The 13541-nt window shown below is 38.4% G+C and overlaps 1 protein-coding gene across 2 annotated transcripts; it reads left to right on the top strand.

The window, feature by feature from the left end:
- Window positions 1–3330: 3330 nt before the first annotated feature.
- Window positions 3331–13333, top strand: tsku (tsukushi small leucine rich proteoglycan homolog (Xenopus laevis)). 2 transcript variants are annotated; one of them, XM_034701962.1, is made up of 3 exons: window positions 3331–3683; window positions 8533–8844; window positions 10209–13333. In XM_034701962.1, exons 1-3 carry the CDS (start codon window positions 3669–3671, stop codon window positions 10947–10949), a joined length of 1068 nt encoding a protein of 355 aa, XP_034557853.1. In that variant the 5' UTR covers window positions 3331–3668; the 3' UTR covers window positions 10950–13333. The 2 variants fall into 2 exon arrangements, with proteins under 2 accessions (XP_034557853.1, XP_034557854.1); XM_034701963.1 differs by lacking the exon at window positions 3331–3683 and adding an exon at window positions 7699–7790.
- The last annotated feature ends 208 nt before the right edge of the window (window positions 13334–13541 follow it).

The raw sequence follows: 13541 nt of genomic DNA, 5'->3' as shown, positions 1-13541 counted from the left end.
CATCCAGGAATAGAGGACAGAAGTGTCGACTCAGCTCTTTGTTCACCCAGTGAGCCTGTGAACACACACAGCACATCTGAAGATACTCCTGAGACAGACTCCCATTAGTCCCAGTGCTTTAGACACTCGGATGGTTCACAGGTTATCTGCATGTGCACTTAAAAAATGGACACAAATAACTAAATGAGTTAAAGGAAAACAACAAGGTACAAATAAATAACCCTAAATCTGTCAGATTCTAACCTGCAGAGTTGCATCTCTTAGAGTACAGTCTCAAACAAAGAGTGGAGGGGGAAAAGGCAGTGGGCACAAAAGGAATAAACATGATCTTCCTCCTGTTGCACTGATAACTTAGGAGATAGCTGAATAAAAAAACTACACTGGAGCGATTAAAAAAGGCTCTAATAGTCATGGGCTCTAATTCTAACTGTCATTTGTTTACATTAAAAAAAGGACTTCCTTTTAAACTGGGGGGAGTATTTCTATATCAAAACAATGCTGACAGAAGTGATATACATGGACTTGATCACTCATAGCTTCAGTTGCATTTTCCACATCTGGGACAACATATGTGGAAAATGCAAAATATGAGGAAGATGTAAAATATGAGGCTTATCTTAAATAAATTACATTAAGTTCATAAAGAGCTTCTCACTGGAGTTACAATCAGTGCATTGAGGTCACAGCAAAGCGACAGGTCATGAACTGATGCTGAATATTGTGTTGCTGTTAATTCCTGCTCCTGCACTGACCTCTAGTGTCCTCCAACATGTGGATGTTAAACATTTGTTTAATGAGAGCTGCCAGGTTTTAGAAGTTTTCCCCTCCTGTGAAATTGCAGTGAATTGGTTGTGTTCACCTCTGGTGCCATCTAGTGGTAAATCTTCAGAGATGCCATTACATATTGCATGATAAAATGTTAACAATAAACAAAAGGCAATACTCTTTTTTAATTCATTTAAGTGCTTATATCTATTCGGCCATTTCAAATGTTAACTCTCTCCAAATATAAAATCATCTTCACCCTTCCAGGTGCATAAAAGAAATATGAAGCTTTATGCACCTCTTTAAGATTTGGTGCAACACTTTCAGTCTCTTTCTTTTATGCCCTGATGAGTTCTCTTCCCCGTGACTTAAAAGACAGAAAACTGTCCATATTCCTTTCCTGGACAGTTTCAGGTAAGTCACAAGTTTAAATTGCTGTAATGCACAGAGATCCATGACCACTCAATACAGTGTCCTCAAACTCTTTGCATCATGTTCCTGGTGTATTTTGGTTTCTTTTTCAGTCTGATAATGTTCCCTGCATTCCTTCTGCCTGCAGTTTATCTTATCTTTACAGCCCTTGGAGATTCCAAGACATTACCGCATGCTGGTGTGTGTGTGTGTGTGTGTGTGTGTGTGTGTGTGTGTGTGTGTGTGTGTGTGTGTGTGTGTGTGTGTGTGTGTGAGTGTGTGTGTGTGTGTGTGTGTGTGTGTGTGTGTGTGTGTGTGTGTGCAAGTAGATACATGTGTAACACCTCCATGCTAAATCTCCTCTTTTCACTCCATCTTACTCTATGACATTTTCATTAGGGCATGATCTTTCTCTTTTCTTTCCTTTCTGACATGAGCTATGTTTGTGTGTACCCTTGAGGGTCCAACTTGAAGTTAATTTAATCAGCACAACAGAGCTTGGGTGTGTGCTCTGATGCTGTCATGTGCTCCTAAAGAAAACAATAGCTGAGGACTGAAGGCCTCTCAGTTTTGTGTGAGAAGCAGCAGATGTTCCCCATAATTCATCACACTTGACTCCCCTTTTGGAGAACTTGTTACAGTGTCTCTTCCAACAGGATGTGGTCTGTCTCCACAGATTTATAAGTTGTAACCTATTGTTGTTGTCTGGCTCTACAGATATATTTCTTTGTTAAGTAGCCTGTACAATTTGATCGATTTCTGTATTTCATGTTGTTTTAAACTCGCATCAAAACGATCAGCAACACAGTGAACCTGTAGAAATTATATTTCGGTGACATATATTTTCCTCATGGGCTGTCGCTACAATACCAAAGCTAAGGAGCTTTCTAAAAAGAAACAGTCCAAATAGACCATGCTGCGGAAGCAACAACAGGAAAAGTCTGCGTTTCCGTTTAATTATTCCTTTTTATCAGTTTCATCAGAATGTGAACTTCAGGGCCAAATCAAACAAACCGCCGCGTTGTTGCGCAACACAGTTTTCTGCTATTCTTCACGTGTTTTTTTTTTTTTTTTTTTTTTTGCGGCATATCCACTAGAGTGCGCACTGACAAACAGCGTCAAAACTTATCATAGAAGACATAGGCCGGAAGTGTATGCTTGGGCCTTAAAAATAAAAGCCTGACATGGATTATGACACCTGGACACTTTAGCCTCAGATGTGGGTTGAGGTCCTATGAGAATACCTGTGCAAGAGGCCAATGATTAAATGTCTCTGGTGTCTGTCTTTAAGGGAAAATAGCCTATATATATATTTAAAAGTCTATCAAACTCTGTCTCACTCACTCAGGGTTAACAGTAAGAGATCACCTGAGTTGATACAGAGAGAAAGAAAATGTGTCTTCGTTGTGAGACACTAAAAATGAGCATACTATGATTTTTTTTTTTTCATTTGGTTGCATGTTAACAAGGCTGGACCAAGCGGCAACCTCTGGTCTAAAAGTATGAGTCCAATGCGGAAGTGCTGAAAACTGCAGTTCATCTAGGATCCGCTTGAGGCCGGCTTCAGAAGTACCAGAAACCACATACACACCAATTCAAAAAAGCTGATCTATACGGCAGAAATAAACATGTTTACAGCCTGGTACAAAAAACGAGTGTAGTCTGGATAGCTCATTTCTCGATCGGCACACACTGTAGGGGGGGTAAATATTTTTCTAACGTGGCAATTTCAGAGATATTGAGATTACGAGTCTTCCATTGAGAGGAACAGCTGACTTGACTGACAGGCGGGAACACTGTAACTGTTGGTGAGGAGGCTCAAAGCCCGCCTCTTTACGCCACAATCACTCGACATCAACAATATGGCTCCTGCAGATGATTGGCCTCAAAACAGCGCTTCAGAAACAGATGGGTGACGTCCCAGATCCTACGTCCATATCTCATACAGTCTATGGTTGATACAGAAAGAAAGAAAATGTGTCTTCATTGTGAGACACTAAAAATGAGCATACTATGTTTTTTTTTTATATGGTTGCATTTTAGCAAGGTTGGACTCAGTAGAAGCTAAGATATTTTGGTCTAAGTATGGCATTAAAAATGCCATGGCAAAGGTAGTCAACGCAACACTGTAAAAAAATGTGTAGCAACCAACAGAGGTTGAAAGTATTTCACAAAGGCAAAGTAAAAAACAGAACTTATCCAACATTTAACGCGTTTTGTTCTGAAAAGCAGAAACAGGAAGTGCTCTTTTTCATACGTTTGCCCGCTTGACTGTCTTGAGGCGAGCTGTAAGACCTTCTGCGATGGGATGACGACTGTGCCCCGATGTTTCCAGTTTGTGACAGTTTATAGTGGCTGGCCACACTCACGGAGAGACTCGCAGAGCTCATGTGGACCGGCGGACTAACGAAGCAGCCTGACACAGGAGCGCCGCGGGGGTCTGGAAAATGGGAGCGGTGAAGTGAAAAACGGTCGAAGAGCGGTATTTCTGGATGAAAAGTACCAAAGTAAGTTCCTCTCAACATTGACTGATTAGAAAAGTAGTAGTAATAGTTGTAGTTTGACCGTTTTTATTCTTTTACTTCTTGATCGCTGGTCAGAAAACGTGCGTAATGTTCGTCAAACAGCAGCGGAGTTTCAGGCACAGAAATGCAGCAGACCAGCGGACATCAGTGGTCAGATCAGATTTCACGCTGTCCTCTGCGTTTCAGAAACTGCCCCTGCTGTTCAACTCAACTGACCGAACTGCTGTGCCAACAGCTGTGTGTTGTTACCCAGAGTAGTAAAGACTTATACATAAACTTATAGTCCTGTGTAAGCTCGTGAGACTGATGCGCGTAAAGGTGACATCTGGTGCAGTGATTGACAACTTAGAGGGGCGGGGTTGATTTGAAGGTTTTACGAACGAGATTAAGACTCACACATGTGTCTGTTTTTGTATATAAGTGTATCTGAAAATGTTGTGGTATAGTCTTAAGCTCTTCGTGGTTTTGCCACGTACAGCTGTGAGAAATCTGATCTGCAGAGGTGCCCATGCGGTGGATGTATACCCGCCTCCTGTGTCAACGTCCCGGGACATAGCCGTGATTCACATGGTGTCCAGACAGGGCAGTAACATATTACCACAGCTTGTCAGAACAGTATGATTAAGAACGAGGGAACAGATGCACGTGTAGAGAAAAAATTAAAGTTGCAAAATGTATCTCTTACAGATGAGGTAAAATATGCAAAAAAAAAAAAAAGTTTGGTGATTAACAAACTGTTGGCACTTTTAATGGATTATTATTGAAGAAGCATATTTATTCTGTCAGGGGAAAATACATGAAACTTCTTTATACAGTTACTATTTGTAAGTTTATGACGATGCTTCATGTCAATAATCTCACTAAAAGGTTATTTAAATGTAAAATTATAATCCACAGAACAAATAAATAACTTTAATCAAAACATAAACTGAACAAAAAGGAAAAATAAACTCAGAAAGGTCATTAAGAAGTTAATACTAGTAGGTATTATGTAGTTGCATAACACTAAAGTAACACTTAGGTCTGTTCAAACTGTACCACTACACCAAAGTACTGAAGTAAGTGCAATTCATCCACTCACTGCTGCTTTAATGATGCATTTTTTTTTGCCTTTTGTCCCTCTAATGTGTGCAAATATCTCAACCTAACAGGTTCGGAATGAAGTCACGCAGAGAATATATCATAGATTACTTTAAGCTTGTTAGCAAATCACGAGCATGACACAAAAGTTTACGCTCCTTGGTGCTAAAGGTCGGCTCATTACATCACAATGTCTCAGTGAAGAAGGGGTAATTATAATCATTATACAGTGAGCTCCTGATTTCTTGAACCTGTCATCACTTTTTCTTTCTGTTTCTCAGTGAGATGTGCTTTGATCTCTCTCCTTGCATATGAATTTGTTTAATTACCTCAGCTGTGAAGGCGTCCTTGTGTCATCTAATTGTTTTAAAACACTTAGGCACCGCTGATTTATTTAAACACCATGCCTCCTCCGGAGCATCATGCATTAATTTGGCTTAAAAGGATTTGCGTGGTATCATTCTTCTAATTACACACGTTTCAGCCTTCAGTTTGAAGAGATTATAAATTAAGAGAGAGTTCTCAATGATTTAAAGAATATCTCAGAGTGCCAAAGGATGCTGAATTAATCTCGGGCCTGGTGATGCATGACACTGATACAAAAAGATACAAACCAAGTACTGTGTTAGGTAATTGGTCTGTCTTCTGCTTTAAATGTAAAATTTCTTAAATTTATGTAAAGAACAAAAACTTGAGATTAGTGTATTACTTAAGGTCAGCAACTGTGGTGCCTTTGTTCTGGATTTATAAGTAATACATTAGTTTTCACTGATAACACCCTCCTTGGAATTGTATTATCAAGATACTTTTGACAAATGTGAACAAGCGAGGTAAAAGAATGTAAAAGTTGTGATGAAAAGTAATAATTGCTGTAAACTATTTAAGAGTCTGATTGTAGAAAAGAAGTGTGAATGTGGCACAGAAAAAGAAGGTTGACACACAGGAAGATCAGCTTTCAGATGTGAATATTTTTGACATTTTTATTGCTAATTTAGATTTTTATATTTAACATTTTTACTGCTATTATATTGATATCTTATATTTTCAACAATGTATATTTCCGTATTTTATTTTATCTATTTATTGTAATTTATCTTGTTTAATTTAATTTAATTTAATTTAATTTAACTTAATTTAATTTAATTGTTATGACCTTTCATTTAATATATTTTGTATGTCCTTTTTTGAGAATTACTCCAAATGGAGCCAACCCTCAAACAGACTTTCACACCACCTTGATCACATTAGAGGTGATAATACAACTTGAATGTCAACATAAATAGATTAACACCTTATGGCTGATAATCCTCAGACGACAGCAGAGGTTGTGCTGCTTTCCCAGGGTAAATGGTGTGAAAGGACCTCTGAAAGTGAGAAGATGTTGGGGCGGGACTTCACAGGCCGTTGCCAATTGTCCACTCAGGGGGTTCATTGCTCCAACTGCAGTTGCCTTTGGCTAATTGCAGTAGTTAGAATGTGTTTGATTTGAAGGCAGTGGCAGCAGCAGTTTGCTGTGAGCTGAGATTTATTGGTGAAAGGTTTAGAGGAACACCTGGTGCAGTGAGTTCACAACCAATGCTGAAGCAACAGATGGAGCAAAAGATGGCAGGGTAGAAAAGAAGAATGGGTCAGCGTGGCTATGAAACCACACAGAAGTGACGAGCTGCTGAAGACCGGTGTGGTTGACGTAAAAAAGGTCTAGGCACTTAGTTTTACTGGCAGTTTCCCATGTTTAGTCTGAGATGGGTTTCTTTGTGGTTTCCCACCAAAGAAGGTACCCAGGCTGGTCGTTAGCTTGAGGTTAAAGAGAAGTTGTGATTACAGAAGGATGAGGGTAACATCGTCATTTTCATCTCAGAAAATTGGTGCTCATCATTTTCTATCGTGCCTGTGGGTTTTAAGTACATTTGTAAAACCCTGTAAAATGACATCATGCTTTAATCTTTAAATAAACCGTAGATACTTCATTCATGAAGTTCCTCCTCAGCTTTTATACAGTCCATTCCATGTTCTATCAAAATGGACTGTGCTGCAAATAATTTGGTTTTCTTTATGACAAGTGTCCATCAAACCAACTTTTAACAATGTTTACATGTCCTGGCACCTTTTATGTAACAGTGGAAAAGCATGCTAATAAAAAAACTGGTGTTATCAGTTAACTCAGCCCTTATTACTTTTGAAATGCAGGTTAAATGAAAACAGAGTACTAACAGTACATGTTAGTAAGTCAATTGATAAAATTGGAACACTCAGACACTATCAGTGTTTCAAGCATTTAGCAGTAGTAAGAGAGTTCAAAAGTCAAGTAAAATAAACAGCACAAAGGTGAACAGCTCTGTCTTGGTAGACTTTGAGCCATTCTGCTTTGTTGACCTACAAGTACCATGTAGCCACGTAACTTCAGCCTGTTACATAAGCCGAGATGAATAATCTAAAGCCTTGTTAAATATTCCTGATATCGGCTGTAACCTACGTCTCTCACGCCTTCATGGGTACACAAAAAAGAACGTTAGAATTTAAAACTCATGTCACTTCAAAGATCAGATAACTTTTAATTGTATTTATTTGACTACAGATAGATTTGCTTTTGAATATATTATTTTAAATATGAATTTTAAATAAAATTTCTTACAGCAATGTGCAGTGTAAGGTGTGGAGTAGATGCCTTTATTGGGCATAAAAAAGCTTGGCCACTTTGAGGTTGTTATTAACTGTAAGTGGTTTAAAGCTAGACTTAAGGTTTTAGACTAAAACATAATTTGACTTTAATACTTGTGAAACCTCATATCTTTAACAGGCACATTGTTGTGTCATTCCCCCAGCCACTTGACCATGACTGTTCATTTCTACCTGTTACACAACGTTTCACCTCTGTCCAATTTTCACACTTACTTGGGTGTTTTTTGTGCAAGTGTGTGTGTGTGCACACTGGTTAGCTTGGTGAGTTCTATTCAGCTCTCACCAAGGTTGTGTTTAGAGGGACGACTGCAGCGTCTGAATAAAGATATGGTAGGTTCACTGTTTTTTTGAAGATTAAATTAGCTGTTAACTTTGAAAGGTTTATTCTCATATATATTTTTTTCTATTGTTTTGTTCTTTTTTTGAAGATATCTTAAACTTGATTACTGCTTCAGATCTTTAGTGTGCAAGCTTTTTAACATTTTCTCAGTTATTTAAAAACCCTTAAGTTGGTTTTTTGTTTTTGTCTTAATACGCAGAGGCTCCTAGAATGTGCTTAGGAAGTGGAGGCATCTCATATTTCTTCATTTTAATATGGAACAGAGATATTTTAAGGTGCTTGATTTACGATTCACTCCAAATGTTCTTTTTTTAAATTTTGCAACGATGTTTAATCATTTCAGCCTGTACACTATGAATGTGCAAATCCAGTCTTTGATCAAAGAAATAAGGTCATACCCACTGGGAGACAAGAGGAAAGGAAACTGATGATACTCAGGTTGCAGGAATAAAGGCTTAAAGTCTTTTCACAAAGCCAGACAATTACCTTAAAGACGACATTCAAACAGGGAGACTTGCTCTAAATTTAAAACCACAAAAAAGTTTCCTTTGAACTAGTATGGACACTGATCTGATGGGGTGATTCAAGTTGGGGTTTTTTTCCCAGATGGTAACTGAAGGTTGAAAGCTGATTTGACCAGCATGAAAGGAAACAAAAAAAACATTTTATTTCAATGGGAGAAGCAGGTTGGGCATGTTTCAAAAGTAAATATTGAATTTGTTCTCTCTCCAGAGCATGATGACACAACTCCTTTGGCTTGGCCTATCCCTGCTGGCCTCTGTCCAGTCCAGCACCGTGAAGAACTGCCACCCTGGCTGCCGCTGTGAGGTGGAAAGCTTTGGCCTGTTCGACAGCTTCAGTCTCACCAGAGTGGACTGCAGAGGGATGGGACCAAGCACCACCATGCCAGTCCCTATCCCTCTGGATACTACACACCTAGACCTGTCCTCCAATTCTGTGGGCCCACTCAGTGACACAATGTTATCTGGTCCTGGCTACACCACCCTTGTTAGCTTGGATCTTAGTAGCAACCACATAACAAAGGTCAGTGGCTAGAGGAAATAAAATATGAACATTTTTGCTGTTAAATATTTTAATCAAAGAGTAGCACTTTTTTTTCTCTTTTACAAAATATGCTGTTTAATCTATTATCAGTGTAACATATCCAGTCTTGACTAAGTGTAGACTTTGCCTCCTAAGTATAACATATTTGGATACAACTTGTGTCTGATGGAAGGCATTATTAGTGGTCTTTAGATGGAATTGCGTAACCAATGTTACGGAGCAACATGTTGCGTCTTTGTTATGTTGGTTCAGTCTATGAACTATAACTAACTGTAGCAAGTACCTAGTTTTAGCTAAAATAGCTGTACAAACTCAATAGAACTCCCCTTAAAATCAAATATATGTGGCTAGTACTTCCATAGTGTTGTGTTTAGCAACCAAAGAGCCAGATAATTCCCTCAGGTGCTGGTTGAGACCAAACCAGAGTTAAAAGGGAGTAAGGTTGGATGTCTATCTGACCAGGTGTCCCGACACATGAATCCACATGACCATGTTACTCCTTTACTGCTGGATGTGTAAATAGTAGACTGTTTGTGGACAAGTTTTTTATATTTTATGGTTGATTAATTGTTGCTGCCCCAGAGTGGTCATAAATTAAGTACCATAAAATCCACAGTGGAATATAAGACACAGCCTAGAGGGATGACTTATCTTTATGGTTATTTATTAATAACAATACATAATACTTACATTTATGCAATTTATTTTCATTTGAAACACAGTCAAATGATACTTTATTGGCTTCCTGACTTGATTGGATGCAGTAACTTAACATTTTCTTGTTTACATTTCTCGTCTTTCAGCATGATGATCTACAGTGTATAAGTTATGTGCTGCTGTGTAGCTCTTTCTAGTACCATCACTTCTATCCATGTCAAGTTTGCAACCTTTGGGTTGCCTAGTTGTGAGTGTGTCAGCCGCACTGACAACCATGATGGCCATGTACTTTGCAAAACGCTAGATTAAAGAGGAAGTATGCTTCAGAGACACTATTCCTTTACAGATAAAATGTCAATACCTTTGTTGTGGATGAAATCATACCACAATTTAAGACGGTCAGATGAGTTTTGAAGTTGTCAAACATACTTCCACAACTGCCAAAATTATTTTCTATTTTTTGGGTTCATTAAAATATCCAGAAGGTTGAAGCAGCTGCGTAATTATTCTTGCTTTAGAGACATCACTAATACTTTAAAAATGTACATTTCTTTAAATATCTCAGATTTAAATGTTAGGGCTTTTTTTTGCTGTAACTTATACCCTGAAAATGTTACCTCACTAATGCTCAAGTCTGACATTGTATTTTCCTTTCGTTAACCTTTTCCTTGCCTTCACATTTTCAGGTCAGCCCTAATGCTTTGTCCAAGCTGCGTTACCTGGAGACTCTGGATCTGAGCAGCAACAACCTGGAAAGCCTCTCCCCAAGCTGCTTCTCTGGCCTCCCTCTGGCTGAAGTTGACCTCAGCCATAACAGCTTCCAGAACTTCAACATGGACGTGTTCACTACCAAAGTTAACGCTGAACCTGTCAGTGTGGATCTGTCCCATAACCAGCTCGTGACAATCTCTATGACTTTTCATGGAGGAGTTTTAAACATTCAGAGCTTAAATCTGTCAGTAAATCGACTGTTGAGTGTACCAAAGCTGGCAGGACTTCCTTTAAGGTACCTCAATCTGGATAGTAACCCCATCACCCACATCAAGGAGGGAGCATTTACTCAAATGAAAGATCTGGTGTATTTGTCCATCAGTGGCCTGCATGAGCTTCAGGAAATTGAGCCGTACAGCTTCAAGGGCCTCCAGAGCTTGCAAGTTCTGGATCTCTCACACAACCCCAAACTTAAGACTTTGAGCCCTGCAGTTTTCAGTGGACTGGAATCCTTGCAGGAGTTGAATTTGTCTGGTTCTGGTTTGGTTACCTTACCAAATAACATGCTGACCCACCTGCCCAGTATTAAGAGCATTACACTAGGAAGAAACATTCAATGCTGGAAGACGCAGAAACAGGGACAGTTCCACCGACAGCTGGGTCAGGTCCAACACAACGACGTGCTCAACTGTAACGTAGAGGGGGTGGCGTTGTAAAGACATGGCATGTGTGCTAATGGACCACTTCTTAAAAGAGCCAGTATACTCCTCCAGGTCCTCTGGGTGATGGAGTAACCTCTCATACCGTTTTGTCTTCCATTTCAGAGGGCTGTGTCCAACCGTTTTCAGTCACTTTGCAATATTAGGGTCTGACTGTCTGACCCACTTTTCTCACTTTCATCCATATCTCTTTTCTTTTTCTTGACAGCAACATATGTAACTCATCATTTAAAAAGCTGCGGGTAACACTAAGGGAAAATGTTCTTAAAATACCGCCCTCACTGTAAAGGCTGGCTTTCACCTCTGCCTCCGAGCGTGTAGCGTTTAGACAACAATAAACACTTTTTATACTGATGTTGTTAGACAGAAAGTCATATGAAGTAGTTATTGCATTATATCCAAGCCTTTAATTGCAATGCAAGTTGTGCCTTACCAGCTTTGATATGCAAACACCTTTTATGTTGCACTCACCTTATTACCCTAGTTTATGTGAAACTGGAATTTGTCTTAAAGATGTACTGTTGCCTTTGTGAAGTTCTGACCAAAGTGCCATAGACTCAAAACTAATCTTGTAACATAAGATTTTCAGCATTTCACCTGGCAAAAAAATAACTATATAATTTCCTTATGTAATCCTCAATGGCAGGGAACCTCTCATCAGTCTAAAACGTAGGTAGGTTATGTGCTTCATTTAAAGTGGGACCATATAAGAAATGATTTGCACTTGTTTCAGTTGAGGTATTTTTTTGTTAATGATGCACTTAAAAAAAGTACGGATGAGGATTAGAGACACTGAAAAAAAGATGTTTAAAGTTTTTTTTTATTTTTTATTCTAAGATTAAAGTCAGAATTTTAATTTTAATCTCAGAATTCAGAGAAAAAAATGTTTTTGCTCACCTGCCCTTCAATTTTTTATTTTGCAGTGACCCTAACCCTCTTCCGTAATCAATGCCTTAATGTCATCCAGTGTTTTACAAAGTTCTATGCATCATTAACAATACCCACACTGGAGAATATTCTTGACGACTGTTGACCACTAATGTGTTTCATTTGACTTTGAATGTGATGCTTTGTTAAAATAATTTACAAGATAGTTTGATTTTTTTGTATCAACGTTCAAACTTTAGATAAGGGAAGATACCACTCAGACATCTGGTTGCTATTCATGCAGCTTCAGCTAGTTACTCTGGCTTAGCACAAAGACTGGATATGACGCTCCAAAAAAGAACTGTAGCTCACATAAGCCACAAGCTTTAACTGAACGTAACACCTAAGTAGGTTTGGTGCCTGAACTAAGTAAACAGTTTCTGAGAACTGTCAGAATTTAATAAATTTTTTAGATTATTTTACATCTAAGGGAATTGTTTAGTTTTGGCTGAATGTTGATATAGTTTTTAGCACTACTAAGCTCAGCATACTGCTATTTTATAGAGATACAATGATAAAGTTTCAGAGTTTATCAGCAGTCAAGACAAAATCATAAGAGAATCTTTAGACAAGAACAGTTGCAGTAATGCTGCAAGGAACAAACCTAAGATTAGGCACCAGTTGTTTCATAAGATAAAGCCCTGTTATGTAAAGAGTAGAGATATAGATTGTTGATCAGATGTATTTTTCCGCCTATAGATACTATCACGCTAACTTTCTACTTGTTTTCAGTCTTAGAGCTAAACAGCTGCTGGTTGTTGCTTCATATTTACCACACAGACTTCAGACTGGTATCAACCTTTTATCTAATTCCATGTAAAAGAGGAAATAAAGAAGAATAAGAGTCAAGTCTTATGCAGTCCTAAGCTAACCTATGGTCCTTAGCTACATCCACAAGATGACCGTTTCAATACTTGCCTGTTTTTCCATAAACACGTCTAAATCTAAATAAGTCTTTTTGATATGGTGCTCACTAATCTGTGATTTGTTTGTTTATGAAACAGGAGCAAACAAATAATGACCTAGTTGACTGTGAGTTTATTTTGACCTGCTATCAAATCCGGCTGATTTCAAAACAAACTTGCCCAATCAAACAGCTGTGACATATTTACTACTGAATTCAGTATAAATATATCTTTACGGCAAAACAACAAGCTGCACTGTGCTCTTGTGTGCAGCCTTACCCTTGCATTCCTGTGGCGTGTCTTTGGACCTGAGAGGAAGATCAGCCGCAGTACTGCATATTCTGGCTTTTGACTGTCAATGATCTGCAAAGGCTTGGTGCCTTTGATGCAAGACATTTAAAAGAAATACACCTTTCAGCATTTTAATTGATAGATAAAGCCTGTCTTCATGCAGAAGTTTATATTTGTATGTATGTAACTATATTGTATATAATTTTATATAATGTAAATGAATCAAATGTATAATAAATTGACTATTCTTACACTTGGGGTCAGAGTGACTGCTGTCTCTTGTTCTGTCTGATAGTAGTCAGGTGTGTCAGCAAAGCAGCATAAACACATATTAAAAATAAAATCACATCCCAGGAAAGATGGTGTCAGTGTCGACACTGTATTTATCATTTTTCCAGAGATCCTGTTTTTTAAAGCAGTGTGTGATTTGTTTCTATGAACAGCACTGACTCATAACAGGGTGTGT

The sequence above is a fragment of the Notolabrus celidotus genome, chromosome 14, assembly GCF_009762535.1.
Source record: "Notolabrus celidotus isolate fNotCel1 chromosome 14, fNotCel1.pri, whole genome shotgun sequence".
Lineage (NCBI taxonomy): Eukaryota > Metazoa > Chordata > Actinopteri > Labriformes > Labridae > Notolabrus > Notolabrus celidotus.
Note: the sequence above shows the minus strand (reverse complement) of the source record. Positions and strands in the feature narration are given on the sequence as shown.

What these genes read in the sequence shown, in the direction of transcription:
- tsku (XM_034701962.1), top strand. An exon ending in GTAGCAACCACATAACAAAG is followed by an intron (nt 8,845 to 10,208) that starts GTCAGTGGCTAG and finishes TCACATTTTCAG; the next exon opens with GTCAGCCCTAATGCTTTGTC.